The 16,333-nt window shown below is 44.4% G+C and overlaps 1 protein-coding gene across 3 annotated transcripts in view; it reads left to right on the top strand.

The window, feature by feature from the left end:
• Nucleotides 1–16,333, top strand: part of LOC132780020 (ubiquitin carboxyl-terminal hydrolase 22-A) — a 204,119-nt gene that overhangs the window by 153,451 nt on the left and 34,335 nt on the right. For all 3 annotated transcript variants that reach the window (XM_067461689.1, XM_067461688.1, XM_067461690.1), the window contains 2 exons: nt 3,621–3,768; nt 12,840–12,945. In XM_067461689.1, coding sequence (XP_067317790.1) covers nt 3,621–3,768; nt 12,840–12,945 — 254 coding nt within the window. The remainder of the gene's footprint in view (nt 1–3,620; nt 3,769–12,839; nt 12,946–16,333) is intronic.

Genomic DNA, 16,333 nt, shown 5'->3' with positions numbered 1-16,333 from the left:
TTGCATTTGTTGCACACTTCTCATGGCTTAAATGCAGAAGCACTGTTGCTCAGCAGAACATCCGCATCTATCCTGAAATTTTAAACATGTTGCTTGGAGTAGGAGTAGCAGTAGTAGTAGTAGTAGTAATAATAATAATAATTATTATTATTATATTTGTTGCACACTTCTCATGGCTTAAACTAAATGCAGAAGCATTGTTGCTCAGCAGAACATCTGCATTTATCCTGCAATTTTAAACATGTTGCTTGGAGTAGTAGTTGTAGTAGTAGTAGTAATAATAATAATAATTTTATTTATTGCACACTTCTCATGGCGTAAATTTCTAACAGAAATTTAAGCCATGAGAAGTGTGCAACAAAAAAATTATTATTACTACTACTACAACAACTACTACTCCAAGCAACATGTTTTCTGTTAGAAATGTAATATAATTGACTGGTTGCCCTGACACGACAAATAAATAAATGGCTTAAATTAAATGCAGAAGCATTGTTGCTCAGCAGAACATCTGCATTTATCTTGCAGTTTTAAACATGTTGCTTGGAGTAGTAGTAGTAGTAGTAGTAATAATAATAATAATAATAATAATAGTATTTGTTACACACTTCTCATGACTTAAATTAAATGCAGAAGCATTGTTGCTCAGCAGAACATCTGTATTTATCCTACAGTTTTAAACATGTTGCTTGGAATAGGAATAGTAGCAGTAGCGGTAGCAGTAGCAGTAGCAGTAGCAGTAGTAGTAGTAATAATAATAATATAATATAATATAATATAATATAATATAATATAATATAATGGTATTTGTTACACACTTCTCCTCATGGCTTAAATTAAAGCAGAAGCATTGTTGCTCAGCAGAACATCTGCAGTTATCCTGCAATTTTAAACGTGTTGCTTGGAGTAGTAGTAGTAGCAGCAGTAGTAGTAGTAAATATAATATAATATAATATAATATAATATAATATAATATAATATAATGGTATTTGTTGCACACTTCTCCTCATGGCTTAAATTAAAGCAGAAGCATTGTTGCTCAGCAGAACATCTGCAGTTATCCTGCAATTTTAAACGTGTTGCTTGGAGTAGTAGTAGTAGCAGCAGTAGTAGTAGTAAATATAATATAATATAATATAATATAATATAATATAATATAATATAATATAATGGTATTTGTTGCACACTTCTCCTCATGGCTTAAATTAAAGCAGAAGCATTGTTGCTCAGCAGAACATCTGCAGTTATCCTGCAATTTTAAATGTATCACTTGGAGTAGTAGTAGTAGCAGCAGTAGTAGTAGTAAATATAATATAATATAATATAATATAATATAATATAATATAATATAATGATATTTGTTGCACACTTCTCCTCATGGCTTAAATTAAAGCAGAAGCATTGTTGCTCAGCAGAACATCTGCAGTTATCCTGCAGTTTTAAACATGTTGCTTGGAGTAGTAGTAGTAGCAGCAGCAGCAGTAGTAATAATAATAATATAATATAATAATATAATATAATATAATATAATATAATATAATGGTATTTGTTGCACACTTCTCCTCATGGCTTAAATTAAAGCAGAAGCATTGTTGCTCAGCAGAACATCTGCAGTTATCCTGCAATTTTAAACGTGTCGCTTGGAGTAGTAGCAGTAGCAGTAGCAGCAGTAGTAATATAATATAATATATTACTATTATATTATAATATATAATATTATATATAATATATAAACATGTCGCTTGGAACATTTAGGATTGCTGTGTTTGAAATTATTTTTCCGTCTATTGAATGACTACAACGTTAAAAAGGGGGTGCGTATGCCAGGGAGGGGGGTGAATCCAGTGACTGCATTATGGAAGATGTTACTGGTTCAATGAATGCCTAGTGCTGGGGCTAATTGTACGAAATGTCAGGACAGAGAATTTATGTTGCTGCAGCTCCTTGAAATATATTGGAGCTGTGTCAGCAGATTTCAGTTGCCACACGTGGGCTCTGGTCCCTTGGAGTCATTCCTGTTGGCATCCGACAGTTGCCTATTGATCCTTTCGTCCATCAAAGGCTTTTCTGCATTCTTGCATTACTGCAGTGCAGTTTCAAGCCAATCTATATATATAAATCTGTTAGGTTGGTTCAACCGGACAGCAAAACTCCACAACCCCCCAACGAAACTTAACCAAAATTCCCATGCCCATAACACAACCCACAAGGTACAAACATATCTACTCAAAATGAAAAACAACACAACAACACACTCACAATACGTCAAAACAACTGAGCATGCGCATTGGTGCCCAGCCGCAAGTTCCCTGGGTGCGCACACAGCCTTCCGGCCAACGTTCCCTCTGCGGAAGCCATGCCCACTACAAGCCCCGCCGCGCCGCTTCCCGCACACACACACACCCTGCCGCACGCACACACACAACCCCACGCTCCATCACTCCCCCACCACCACACACACACGCAACCCCCACGCTCCATCACTCCCCCCACCGCCGCACACACACACGCAACCCCACGCTCCCTCACTCCCCCCGCTGCCGCACACACACACGCAACCCCATGCTCCATCACTGCCCCCGCCGCCGCACACACACACGCAACCCCACGCTCCATCACTCCCCCCGCCGCCGCACACACACACGCAACCCCACGCTCCATCATTCCCCCCCACCGTTGCACACACACACGCAACCCCACACTCCATCACTCCCCTCGCCGCCGCACACACACACACAACCCCACTCCCCCCACCGCCGCACACACACGCAACCCCACGCTCCATCACTCCCGCCGCCGCCGCACACACATACACAACCCCACGCTCCATCACTCCCCCCACCGCCGCACACACACGCTATTATTCCTATTAGACCCTGGGGGAATGGGAGTGGTGTCAGGTCCCAGAGGCAATGCATTGCATTATTGTTATTGTTATGATGGTGGTGAAATAAAAGGAAATAAAAAGTGAAAGAAGGAAGCAAACAGGGAGGGAAGAAAGGCAAAGGAAGAAAGGGGGAGGGAATGAAGGAAAGAGAGAAGGATGAAACCAAGTAGTGAAAGAAGGAAAGAAAGAAAGAGGTAGAGAAGGAAGAAAGGAGAGAAAGGGGGAGGAAAAGAGGGAAGGAATAGGTAGGTACCTCTCTTTCATAATAGTCCAGATATCTACCTCAACTTTGATAAGTTTTACTATAGGCCACAGCAACGCGTGGCAGGGCACAGCTAGTGTGTGTGTGTGTGTGTGTGTGTGTGTGTGTGTGTGTATATATATATATATATATATATATATATATATGCCTAGTTTCCAACAGACCTCACAACCTCTGAGGATGCCTGCCATAGATTTGGGTGAAATGTCAGGAGAGAATGCTTCTGGAACATGGCCAGACTGTCCCAAAAACTCACAGCAACCCAGGGATTCCGGCCATGGAAGCCTTCGACAACACAACAAATGTATTAATTGTGTTCCAGTTTTGGAAAATGGATTTCAAAAAGCTAAGCATTTCTCCCTTGGGAACTGGGTCATTATCCACATTAAAGTATTGTGTTTATGTTTGTAAAGAATGGAAAAAAATATTTGATTATTCTGTTTTCTTCCCCCCGCCCTGTTTCCCAAGCAGTTCTACTCTGGGCACCGATCTCCTCACATTCCATATAGGTTATTGCACCTGGTATGGACGCACGCGCGGCATTTAGCAGGGTACGAGCAACAGGATGCGCACGAGTTCCTCATCGCTGCATTAGATGTGCTACATCGGCACTGCAAAGGTAAGGCTTTGGGCATGGGGGTGTCCCTGTTTGGGCCTCTTCACACACAAAGGTAAATAGTTGAAGTGTTAACTGATGATATACCCAAAATAGTAGACTCTTGTGCCCTTTTAAAGGACTTGAAACACTTGTGACTCATCCGTTGTGTATACCAACCTTCTTTGAACTTATATCACAGGTATGGGCAAACTTTGGCCCTCCTGGTGTTTTGGACTTCAACTCCCACAATTCCTAACAGCCTCAGGCCCTTTCCTTTTAACTTAAGCAGCCAACGGGGGAAAGGAAGGGGCCTGAGGCTGTTAGGAATTGTGGGAGTTGAAGTCCAAAACAGCTGGAGGGAGCGCCGAGGTTTGCCCTTGCATGTTATATCAGCTTCATCAGATGCAGCAGAAAGGGTTATTGGCCTCTTCCTGGAAATCTTTTGTTTGTTGAAAGTAGCCTTCACGCTGAAGCTGTCTCACACGAGGCTTCTCTCACACAGAGGTTTACCTCACACTCCTCAGGACGACACTAGCTTTGACCCACCAACTCCTAACAGGCTTTGGCCTACTGACTCTTTCAGTGCTTGGCTCACACTTCTGTAATCAAAAATGCTTAGTTAATATTTAGTATTTCTGACAAGGGTTATTGGCCTCCTCCCAGAAATCTTTTGTTGTTGAAAGTAGCCTTCACACTGGAGCTATCTCACAGGAGGCTTCTCTCACACAGAGGTTTATCTCACACTCCTCAGGACAACACTAGCTTTGGTCCACTGACTCTAACAGGTTTCAGCCTACTAACTCTTTCAGTGCTTGACTCACACTTTTGTAATCAAAAATGCCTAGTTAATATTTAGTATTTCTGACAAGGGTTATTGGCCTCCTGCTGGAAATCTTTTGTTGTTGAAAGTAGCCTTCACACTGGAGCTTTCTCACATGGGGCTTCTCTCACACAGAGGTTTACCTCACTCTCCTCAGAACAACTCTAGTTTTGGCCCTTTGGTTTACCTCACTCTCCTCAGAACAACTCTAGCTTTGGCCCACAAGCTTCAGCCTACTCACTCTTTAAGTGCTTGACTCACACTTAGTTAATACTTAATATTTCTGATAAGAGTTATTGGCCTCCTCCCAGAAATCTTTCGTTGTTGAAAGTAGCCTTCACGCTAGAGCTTTCTCACATGAGGCTTCTCTCACACAGAGGTTTATCTCACACTCCTCAGGACGACACTAGCTTTGGTTTGCCAACTCGAACAGGCTTCAGCCTACTGACTCTTTCAGTGCTTGACTCACACTTTTGTAATAAAAAATGCCTAGTTAATATTTAGTATTTCTGACAAGGGTTATTGGCCTCCTCCTGGAAATCTTTTGTTGTTGAAAGTAGCCTTCACACTGGAGCTGTCTCACATGGGGCTTCTCTCACACAGAGGTTTATCTCACACTCCTCAGGACGACACTAGTTTTGGTCCACTGACTCTTACAGGCTTCACCCTACTCACTCTTTCAGTGCTTGACTCACACCTAGTTAATATTTAGCATTTCTGACTAGAGTTATTGGCCTCTTCCCAGAAATGTTTCGTTGTTGAAAGTAGCCTTCACAAGAGGCTTCTCTCAGACAGAGGTTTATCTCACATGATCCTCAAAGACAACACTAGCTTTGGTCCACTGACTCTAAAAGGCTTCAGCCTACTCACTCTTTCAGTGCTTGACTCACACCTAGTTAATATTTAGCATTTCTGACAAGGGTTATTGGCCTCCTGCTGGAAATCTTTCGTTGTTGAAAGTAGTTTTTGATGACGATGTTTTTTGGTTATTGCTAGATTGATTTTAGATTGTATCTTGTAATTTGTACCTTGTCCTTTCTATGTTGTACACCGCTGTGAGTCGCCCCCGGGCTGAGAACAGTGGTATATAAGCGCAGTAAATAAATAAATAAATAAATAATAGCCTTCACACAAGAGGCTTCTCTCACACAGAGGTTTATCTCACACTCCTCGGGACGACACTAGCTTTGGTCCACTGACTCTAACAGGCTTCAGCCTACTCACTCTTTCAGTACTTGACTCACACCTAGTTAATACTTAATATTTCTGACAAGAGTTATTGGCCTCCTCCCAGAAATCTTTCGTTGTTGAAAGTAGCCTTCACACTAGAGCATTCTCACATGACGCTTCTCTCACACTCCTCAGGACGACACTAGCTTTGGTCCACTGACTCTAACAAATGATTTCCTGGAGGAGGTCAATAACCCTTGTTAGAAATATCAAATATTAACTAGGTATTTTTTATTACAAAAGTGTGAGTCAAGCACGGAAAGAGTTAGTAGGCTGAAGCCTGTGTTGGGGTTAGCCTATGTGTGAATCTGAACCTGATTCTCTGATTGTATTTCCTGATGCCAATGTAGATGTCAATGTGAATTCTGAGGCCAATTTAGATGATGATGGTTTGAGTAGTGAAAATCCTACAGCCTTGGAAAGTGAAAGTCAGAATTCCCATGAGAACATGCATTCCGAGCCGAGCGGAGACGTTTCACTCCCTTTTCCTCCCAGTCTTAGTTCTCCAGAGAATCTGACACCTGGTCTGCCTAATGAGGATAGGCGGGGGCAGATTTGGCAGAGCTGGGGTGAAGCACAAAGTTTACGTAGGTCAGCCAGACTGAAAGAAATGCAAACAAAATCTTCAGGCGTGTCTCGCAATAGATTTCTCAGCCTTAAATATGCCTGGCCTGAATGCAGCTTCAGACCAGGCATCGTTCCAGATTCATGTGCCAGCTTTTCCAGGTCTCCTGATTCAAGTAGCCTTGTTCCTCGGAGGTTTTCTAGTTGTTCCAAGTACGGTTAATGGATTGCTTCCAGGTTCCAGGATTCAGCAGTTTTGCTGTGGATTTCATGCTGTGGATTTTATGATCTTGTTTGTGGACATTTCTTGTTCCTGATTTTTACTGTGACTTTTTAACTTTGCATATTTCTTCTATTTTGTATTCATCTTTCATCAATGAAAAAGGATTGTTTTCCTGAAGTCAAGTGTGGTGGATTGTTATCTGAGGGTCCAGTTTCCTGCTCTGGGTTGCAACAGTCTGTTAGAGTCAGTGGACCAAAGCTAGTGTTGTTCTGAGGAGTGTGAGGTAAACCTCTGTGTGAGAGAAGCCTTTGAAAGTAGCCCATTCGTTTCTCTCACAAGAGGTTCTTCCAAAGCAAGGCAGTGTCAGTTGCTTTATTTTGACCACATCTTTTCAGCAAGTAGAGCTCTTAGAAATGATCAGGTGACTGATCCTAATGCCATATAATGCTTCCTTTTTTTCCTGCCACTTATTAACATATTAACAGATGCGAGTAGGTGTCAGTGTCATTTTTTTCCCTGCCAAATGCCATGGTAAGCCCAAGTGAATGGGTAATTATACCTTGCTGTATTATTGTTGTGAGCGCAGTCTTTGGAGACCCCCTCCTCCGTGGGTCTAATTGACTTGGGTAATTGAAAAGGGAGCCATCCTACTATCCTCTTGTGGGCAGAAATTGCGGTCTATTAAGAGCATCCTGCAGGGATGTTCCCTGGAAGCCATGGAAAATGTGGAGAGGCCATTTCATAGAATCATAAAATCAAAGAGTTGGAAGAGACCTCCTGGGCCATCCAGTCCAACCCCATTCTGCCAAGAAGCAGGAATATTGCATTCAAATCACCCCTGACAGATGGCCATCCAGCCTCTGCTTAAAAGCTTCCAAAGAAGGAGCCTCCACCACACTCCCTCCGGGGCAGAGAGTTCCACTGCTGAACGGCTCTCACAGTCAGGAAGTTCTTCCTCATGTTCAGATGGAATCTCCTCTCTTGTAGTTTGAAGCCATTGTTCCGCGTCCTAGTCTCCAAGGAAGCAGAAAACAAGCTTGCTCCCTCCTCCTCCCTGTGGCTTCCTCTCACATATTTATACATGGCTATCATATCTCCTCTCAGCCTTCTCTTCTTCAGGCTAAACATGCCCAGTTCCCTAAGCTGCTCCTCATAGGGCTTGTTCTCCAGACCCTTGATCATTTGAGTCGCCCTCCTCTGGACACATTCCAGCTTGTCAATATCTCTCTTGAATTGTGGTGCCCAGAATTGGACACAATATTCCAGATGTGGTCTAACCAAAGCAGAATAGAGGGGTAGCATTACTTCCTTAGATCTAGACACTAGGCTCCTCTTGATGCAGGCCAAAATCCCATTGGCTTTTTTTGCCGCCACATCACATTGTTGGCTCATGTTTAACTTCCTGTCCACGAGGACTCCAAGATCTTTTTCACACGTACTGCTCTTGAACCAGGCATTGTCCCCCATTCTGTATCTTTGCATTTCATTTTTTCTGCCAAAGTGGAGTATCTTACATTTGTCACTGTTGAACTTCATTTTGTTAGTTTTGGCCCATCTCTCTAATCTGTCAAGATCCCTTTGAGTCCTGCTCCTGTCCTCTGGACTATTGGCTCTCCCTCCCAATCTGGTGTCGTCTGCAAACTTGATGATCCTGCCTTCTAGCCCTTCATCTAAGTCATTAATAAAGATGTTGAACAGGACCGGGCCCAGGACGGAACCCTGTCACTTCTTTCCAAGATTTCTTTCCTTCTTTGTGGAGGTAACAAAATCTAAATGCTTTTCAGGCGCAAGGATTATCTCTTGTTCCTTTACGCAAAAGCAGCATTGAGTGGGCATCTTCAGTAATGGGCAGACACTATAGTTTGATCTTAAAGTAATATATGAGCTGTATTCAATGAGTGGAATCAACGCAAGAAGGGGATACTTGGGTTTCCCTTATTGTGCAGGCCTGCTTCTCTCTCCACAATAGACGCAGCAGCAATGCAACTTTGCATGGCTTCTTTAAGAGGAAACAGAGAGCCCATTGTGTGTTCTTTACAATTGAGTGAAGTCTCTTATTCTGGCTGGGAAAAAAAGCCTGAATCCCTTCTGGATAGGCCATTGTTGAGGTGTGAAATGCTCCGCAAGTTTAGTGTTTCCCTTCTTTAAAAGACTGAAATGCAGGACCTTGTAAACTGGTGGGGGGTTGGTTTATTTGTAGCCGGCAAGCACCTTTCCTTGGAAATATTATCGTCAAAAAGAAATCAACATTCTTCTCTCAGTTGGCTTAAAATCTGTCCATCACAAATTTAGTCCAGGAATGCCTACAATAACTTGAAGTTGAGCCATGTTTTGTTTTGGGGTGTCTTTATAAAGTGGTGGTTCCCAACCCTTTTTGACCAGGGAGTATTGGACCAGGGACCACTTTGACCAGGGACCGCTTTGACCAGGGACCTCTTTGACCAGGAACCACTTTGACCAGGGACCTCTTTGACCAGGGACCACTTTGACCAGGGAGCGATTTGACCAGGGACCTCTTTGACCAGGGACCGCTTTGACCAGGGACCTCTTTGACCAGGGACCACTTTGACCAGGAACCACTTTGACCAGGGACCTCTTTGACCAGGGACCACTTTGACTGGGGACCGCTTTGACCAGGGACCGCTTTGACCAGGGACTGCTTTGACCGGGGACCGCTTTGATCAGGGACCTCTTTGACCAGGAACCACTTTGACCAGGAACCACTTTGACCAGGGACCATTTTGACCAGGGACCACTTGACCAGGGACTACTTGACCAGGAACCACTTTGACCAGGGACCACTTTGACCAGGGACCGCTTCACCAGGGATCGCTTTGACCAGGGACTGCTTTGACCGGGGATCGCTTTGACCGGGGACCGCTTTGATCGGGGACCTCTTTGACCAGGAACCACTTTGACCAGGGACCACTTTGACCAGGAACCACTTTGACCAGGGACCACTTTGACCAGGGACCACTTGACCAGGGAACACTCTCCAACATTAGTACCAAAAGGGTTATGAATCAGTTTTTGGTCAACTTTAGATTGGGTTCGGTTCTTTGGGGTTCCGGTTCAGAAAATTCAGCAAGGTAGGATATAACTGGGATGGAAATATTTTGGAGGGGATAGGATGTACAAATCATAATAAAACATAATAAGCATAATAAAAATACATTTCATTGAATCACGTCATCCAGAGTCATAGTCAAAAGGCCAATCCATAGTCAAATTGCACATATTCCATATTAACATTCCTGCAAGTGGGGCAAGGCAAGTGGGGCTTATATTTCTGGGGAATGCTGTCCAGGGTGGGAGAAAGAACTCTTGTCTGCTGGAGGCAAATGTGGGTGTTGCAATTGACCACCTTGATTAGCTTTGAATGGTCTTGCAGCTTCAAGCCTGGCTGCTTCCTTCCTGGTGGAATCCTTTGTTAGCTGGCCCTGATTGTTCCCTGTCTGGAATTCCCCTGTTTTTTGAGTGTTGTTCTTTATTTACTGTCCTGATTTTAGAGGTTTTTTTAGTATTGGTAGCCAGATTTTGTTCATTTTCATGGTTTCCTCCTTTCTGTTGAGATTGTCCACATGTCTCTTGTGGATTTCGGTGGCTTCTCTGTGTAGTCTGACATGGTGGTTGTGAGAGTGGTCCAGCATTTCTGTGTTCTCCAATAATATACTTGGTTCATCAGGTGCTCTGCTATGGCTGACTTCTCTGGTTGAATTAGTTTGCAGTGCTTTTCATATTCCTTGATTTGTGTTTGGGTAATGCTAGCTAGTTATTTATTTACCTCATTTGCGTACCACCTTTCTCAGCCAGAGGCCACTCAATGCTACATTTGGTGGTCTCTATGTAGACTTTCCACAGATGCATAAGCCCCACTTTTGCCTAGTTTGCAGCAGACCTCACAACCTCTGAGGATACCTGCTAGTGATGTGGGTGAAAGCAGAAGGAATTCCAGACATGAAACAATCAGGACCAGCTAACACCTCCCAACAAAGGATTCCCCCAGACAGGAAGCAGCCAGGTTTTGAAGCGGCAAGGCCATTCAGTGCTACTAATCAAGGTGGCCAATTGCAACATTCACACCTGCCTCCAGCAGACAAGTGTTCTTTCTCCCACCCTGGACCTTATTCCACAGATATACAAACTCCTCTTGCCTAGTTTTCCAACAGACCTCACGACCTCTGAGGATGCCTGCCATAGATGTGGGCGAAAGGTCAGGAGAGAATGCTTCTGGAACATGGCCGCACAGCCTGGAAAACTCACCGCAACCCAGTAAAAATAAACAAGCTTATCATGATAAAGCCAAGCAATGAATTGTCACAGATTAAAAGCATTTCAGAAACATGGAACTAAAGGAAGGTGTAATATTCACCATTAACCGACCCTTCCGGCTAGTGGCCCAAGCCCTCTCTGAATGGAAAGTCTTTGTCTGCAGCAGAAAGAAAGCTTTGAAGTGGCGTCCTGTCCTCTGATGGAAGGAGCTTGTGAACAGCGACTAAGAAGGCCTCCTCCTCTCATGTTCTCACCCAAAGTCTTTACCCGATCTTTGTTTTAATGCATGCTCTAAGATCCCTTGAGCCCCATGTTGAGATAAAAGCAGGATTTAAATCAAATTAAATGGGAGATTTCAGAGACTGAGAGAAAACTTTTCTCGGAAGATATCAAAACGCAGGTTCCTATTATGCCACTAACTTGGCTGGGCTTTTCCTTTTGCAGCCTTCCCTCTGCTGTGCCCTTGAGCTCTATTAAAACTTGTGCGCCAGCTGCGAAGTCAGACTTGGCCACAGTGGTCCATACTCTCGTTACATCTAGGATAGACTACTGCAATGCACTCTACGTGGGGTTGCCTTTGAAGACTGCTCGGAAGCTTCAAATAGTCCAGCAAGAGGCAGCCAGGTTAATAACTGGGGCGGCACACAGGGAGCACACAACTCCCATGTTGCGCCAGCTCCACTGGCTGCCAGTTTGCTACCGGGTACAATTCAAAGTGCTGGCTTTGGCCTATAAAGCCCTCAACGGTTCCGGCCCAATTTACCTGTCCAAACGCAGCTCCCACTATGAACCATCGCGGAGATTTAGATCTGGGGAGGCCCTGCTCTCGGTCTCACCACCATCACAGGCACATTTGGCGGGGACGAGAATCATAGAATCATAGAATCAAAGAGTGGGAAGAGACCTCATGGGCCATCCAGTCCAACCCCATTCTGCCAAGAAGCAGGAATGTTGCATTCAAATGACCCTTGACAGATGGCCATCCAGCCTCTGTTTAAAAGCTTCCAAAGAAGGAGCCTCCACCACACTCCGGGGCAGAGAGTTCCACTGCTGAACGGCTCTCACAGTCAGGAAGTTTTTCCTCATGTTCAAATGGAATTTCCTCTCTTGTAGTTTGAAGCCATGGCTCCATTGCGTCCTAGTCTCCAGGGAAGCAGAAAGGAAGTTCCCTCCCTCCTCCCTGTGGCTTCCTCTCACATATTTATACACGGCTATCAAATCTCCTCTCAGCCGTCTCTTCTTCAGGCTAAACAGCTCCTTAAGCCGCTCCTCATAGGGCTTGTTATCCAGACCCTTGATCATTTTAGTCGCCCTCCTCTGGACACATTCCAGCTTGTCAATATCTCTCTTGAATTGTGGTGCCCAGAATTGGACACAATATTCCAAGTGTGGTCTAACCAAAGCAGAATAGAGCATGGGGAGCATGACTTCCCTGGATCTAGACACTAGGCTCCTCTTGATGCAGGCCAAAATCCCATTGGCTTTTTTTGCCGCCACATCACATTGTTGCCTCCACATCACAGGGCCTTCTCAGTAATTGCCCCTCGACTATGGAACTCCCTTCCTAATGAGATCAGGTCAGCCCCCTCCCTCTTGTCCTTTGGAAGGATGATAAAAATGTGGCTGTAGGACCGACCCTTTGGGATTGTGCAATGAGGCAGCAAGAGGAACCCTTAGTACGCCAACCAAATTCGATATGGTGGTTGAGACAGTTTTAACTAGTGGATTTCACCGTTGAAATATATGATTTTAATGCTTTTGTATGTGTATGATCTAATATGTTTCAGCATTGAATATTTGCCATTTATATGTTGTGCTCCGTCCTGAGTCCCCTTTGGGGTGAGAAGGACGGAATATAAATGCTTTAAATCAATCAATCAATAAATATTAGGGTACGATACCAAAGAGTAGTGTAGTGTGTGTGTAGACCTTGGGAGTACATGGGCTTTGAGATGATGCCTTCTCGTTTTCTCACATCTCCAGGTGACGATAATGGGAAGAAAGCCAACAACCCCAACCACTGTAACTGCATCATAGACCAAATCTTCACAGGTGGACTACAGTCTGACGTCACTTGCCAAGTCTGCCAGTAAGTTAACATTCTGTTTCCAGTATCAGGTTTTTTGAAGGCCAAACTCTGTTTTCAAAGCACACTTGACTTTGGGATGCACCAAGGCTACAAAACACCATCCCAATAGATCAGTGTTTCTCAACCTGGGGGTCGGGACCCCTGGGGGGGTCGCGAGGGGGTTTCAGAGGGGTCACTGAGGACCATCAGAAAACCCACATTTCTGATGGTCTTTGGAACCCCTTTGGCATAGTTGTTTGGGTTCACAGTGCTCTCAGGATCCCTAAATCACTGTCAAGTCATCCCAAATCCCTCCAGTAGTTTCCATTAGATATGGTAGTTCTGTGTGAGAAGTTTGGCATAATTCTATCATTCGTGGGGTTCAGAAGGCTCTTTAATTGTAGGTGAACTATAAATTACAGCAACTACTCCCAAATGTCAAGGTCTATTTTCCCCAAGCTCCACCACCGTTCACATTTGGGCATATTGAGTCGTGTCAATTTTGGTCCAGATCCATCATTGTTTGAGTCCACAGGGCTCTCTGGAGGTAGGTGAACTACAACTCCCAAACTCAAGGTCAATGCCCACCACACCCTTTCAGTATTTTCTGTTGGCCATGGGAGTTCTGTGTGCCAATTTTGGATCAAGTCCATCGTTAGTGGAGTCCAGGTTGCTCTTTGATTGTAGGGGAACTATAAATCCCAGTAACCAGAACTCCCAAATGTCAAGGTCTATTTTTCCCAAGCAGTATTCACATTTGGGCATATTGAGTATTCATGCCAAGTTGGTCCAGATCCATCATTGTTGGAGTCCACGGTGCTCTCTGGAGGTAGGTGAACTACAACTCCCAAATGACAAAATGAATCCCCCTTCCCCAAATTTGGACCAAATTTGTGTCAAATTTGGTCCAATGAATTAAAATACATCCTACATCTCAGGTATTTACATGACGATTCATGAGGGGAGCAAAACGACAGTTATGAAGTAGTAACGAAAATAATGTGATGGTTGGGGGTCACCACAACATGAAGAACTGTACTAAGGGGTCACGGCATGAGGAAGGTTGAGAGCCACTGCAATAGATCTTTCCCAACCAAAAGGTTGGCAGTTCGAGCCTGGTTCAGGGTGAGCACCCGACCTTTGGCCATGCTTTCTGTCCACCTAAGCAGTTCGAAAACAGCTGTGATCTGTGAATAGAGAAATTAGGCACCGCTTAAGCAGGGTGTATTTTGCGGCAGAAGTTGCTCCAGATCGTACCCTGAACTGTCCTCTACACAAAACTACCACCCTACATGATTTGAAATATGAAAAACCTTTGTTGTGTTTGCAACGTGAGTGGCAAGAACCCCAATAAATTTGCAAATTGCCTGCAATTCTCTCCTCTTTGAGCATGCTCCACGAAATCAATGGCTCACAACCTGGTTTGGACCAGAGTGTTTTCTATCACCTGAGCACCCTCTAGAGGTGAAATACCACCTCCCACCCCCCACCCCCCTTTTTATTTTCTATTTCAGGAGGAAATACAGTCACGAAAGGGTTTTCTGTGCTTGTGAAATTATATTATGCACTAGCTGTACCCACCACGTGTTGCTGTGGTCAACCTTTCCTCTTTCTCTCCTTCTTTCCCTCCTTCCTTCCTTCCTTCCCATCTTTCCTTCTCTTCTTCCTTCCTTCTCTATCTCTTCCCTTCCTTTCCCCTTTTTCTTTCTCTTCTGGGGTCTCTTTTTTCTTCCTTCTCTCTTTCCTACTTTCCTTCCCTCCCTCTTTCTCTACATCTTCTGCCCTACCTTCGTTCCCTCTTTCCTTCCTTCTTTCCTTTTTTTCTTTCCTTCTCTCCTTCCTTCTTTCTCTAACTTTCCTTCCCCCTTTTTCTTTCCCTCCCTCTTTCTCTCCTTCCTTCCTTCCTTCCTTCCTTCCTTCCTTCCTTCCTTCTCTCTTTACTTCTATGTTTCCTTCTCCCTTTCCTTCTTTCTTTCCCTCCCTCTTTCTCTCCTCCTTCCTTCCTTCCTTCCTTCCTTCCTTCTCTCTTTACTTCCATGTTTCCTTCTCCCTTTCCTTCTTTCTTTCCCTCCCTCTTTCTCTCCTTCTTCCTTCCTTCCTTCCTTCCTTCCTTCTCTCTTTACTTCCATGTTTCCTTCTCCCTTTCCTTCTTTCTTTCCCTCCCTCTTTCTCTCCTTCTTCCTTCCTTCCTTCCTTCCTTCCTTCCTTCCTTCCTTCTCTCTTTACTTCCATGTTTCCTTCTCCCTTTCCTTCTTTCTTTCCCTCCCTCTTTCTCTCCTCCTTCCTTCCTTCCTTCCTTCCTTCCTTCCTTCCTTCCTTCCTTCCTTCCTTCCTTCCTTCTCTCTTTACTTCCATGTTTCCTTCTCCCTTTCCTTCTTTCTTTCCCTCCCTCTTTCTCTCCTCCTTCCTTCCTTCCTTCCTTCCTTCCTTCCTTCCTTCCTTCTCTCTTTACTTCCATGTTTCCTTCTCCCTTTCCTTCTTTCTTTCCCTCCCTCTTTCTCTCCTCCTTCCTTCCTTCCTTCCTTCCTTCCTTCCTTCCTTCCTTCCTTCCTTCTCTCTTTACTTCCATGTTTCCTTCTCCCTTTCCTTCTTTCTTTCCCTCCCTCTTTCTCTCCTCCTTCCTTCCTTCCTTCCTTCCTTCCTTCCTTCCTTCCTTCCTTCTCTCTTTACTTCCATGTTTCCTTCTCCCTTTCCTTCTTTCTTTCCCTCCCTCTTTCTCTCCTTCTTCCTTCCTTCCTTCCTTCCTTCCTTCCTTCCTTCCTTCCTTCCTTCCTTCCTTCCTTCTCTCTTTACTTCCATGTTTCCTTCTCCCTTTCCTTCTTTCTTTCCCTCCCTCTTTCTCTCCTTCTTCCTTCCTTCCTTCCTTCCTTCCTTCCTTCCTTCCTTCCTTCCTTCCTTCTCTCTTTACTTCCATGTTTCCTTCTCCCTTTCCTTCTTTCTTTCCCTCCCTCTTTCTCTCCTCCTTCCTTCCTTCCTTCCTTCCTTCCTTCCTTCCTTCCTTCCTTCCTTCTCTCTTTACTTCCATGTTTCCTTCTCCCTTTCCTTCTTTCTTTCCCTCCCTCTTTCTCTCCTTCTTCCTTCCTTCCTTCCTTCCTTCCTTCCTTCCTTCCTTCCTTCCTTCTCTCTTTACTTCCATGTTTCCTTCTCCCTTTCCTTCTTTCTTTCCCTCCCTCTTTCTCTCCTCCTTCCTTCCTTCCTTCCTTCCTTCCTTCCTTCCTTCTCTCTTTACTTCCATGTTTCCTTCTCCCTTTCCTTCTTTCTTTCCCTCCCTCTTTCTCTCCTCCTTCCTTCCTTCCTTCCTTCCTTCTCTCTTTACTTCCATGTTTCCTTCTCCCTTTCCTTCTTTCTTTCCCTCCCTCTTTCTTTCCTTTCCTTTCTTTCTTTCTTTCTTTCTTTCTTTCTTTTCTCC

This window comes from Anolis sagrei, chromosome Y, assembly GCF_037176765.1.
Source record: "Anolis sagrei isolate rAnoSag1 chromosome Y, rAnoSag1.mat, whole genome shotgun sequence".
Lineage (NCBI taxonomy): Eukaryota > Metazoa > Chordata > Lepidosauria > Squamata > Dactyloidae > Anolis > Anolis sagrei.
This window is presented reverse-complemented; position numbering and strand designations above follow the sequence as displayed.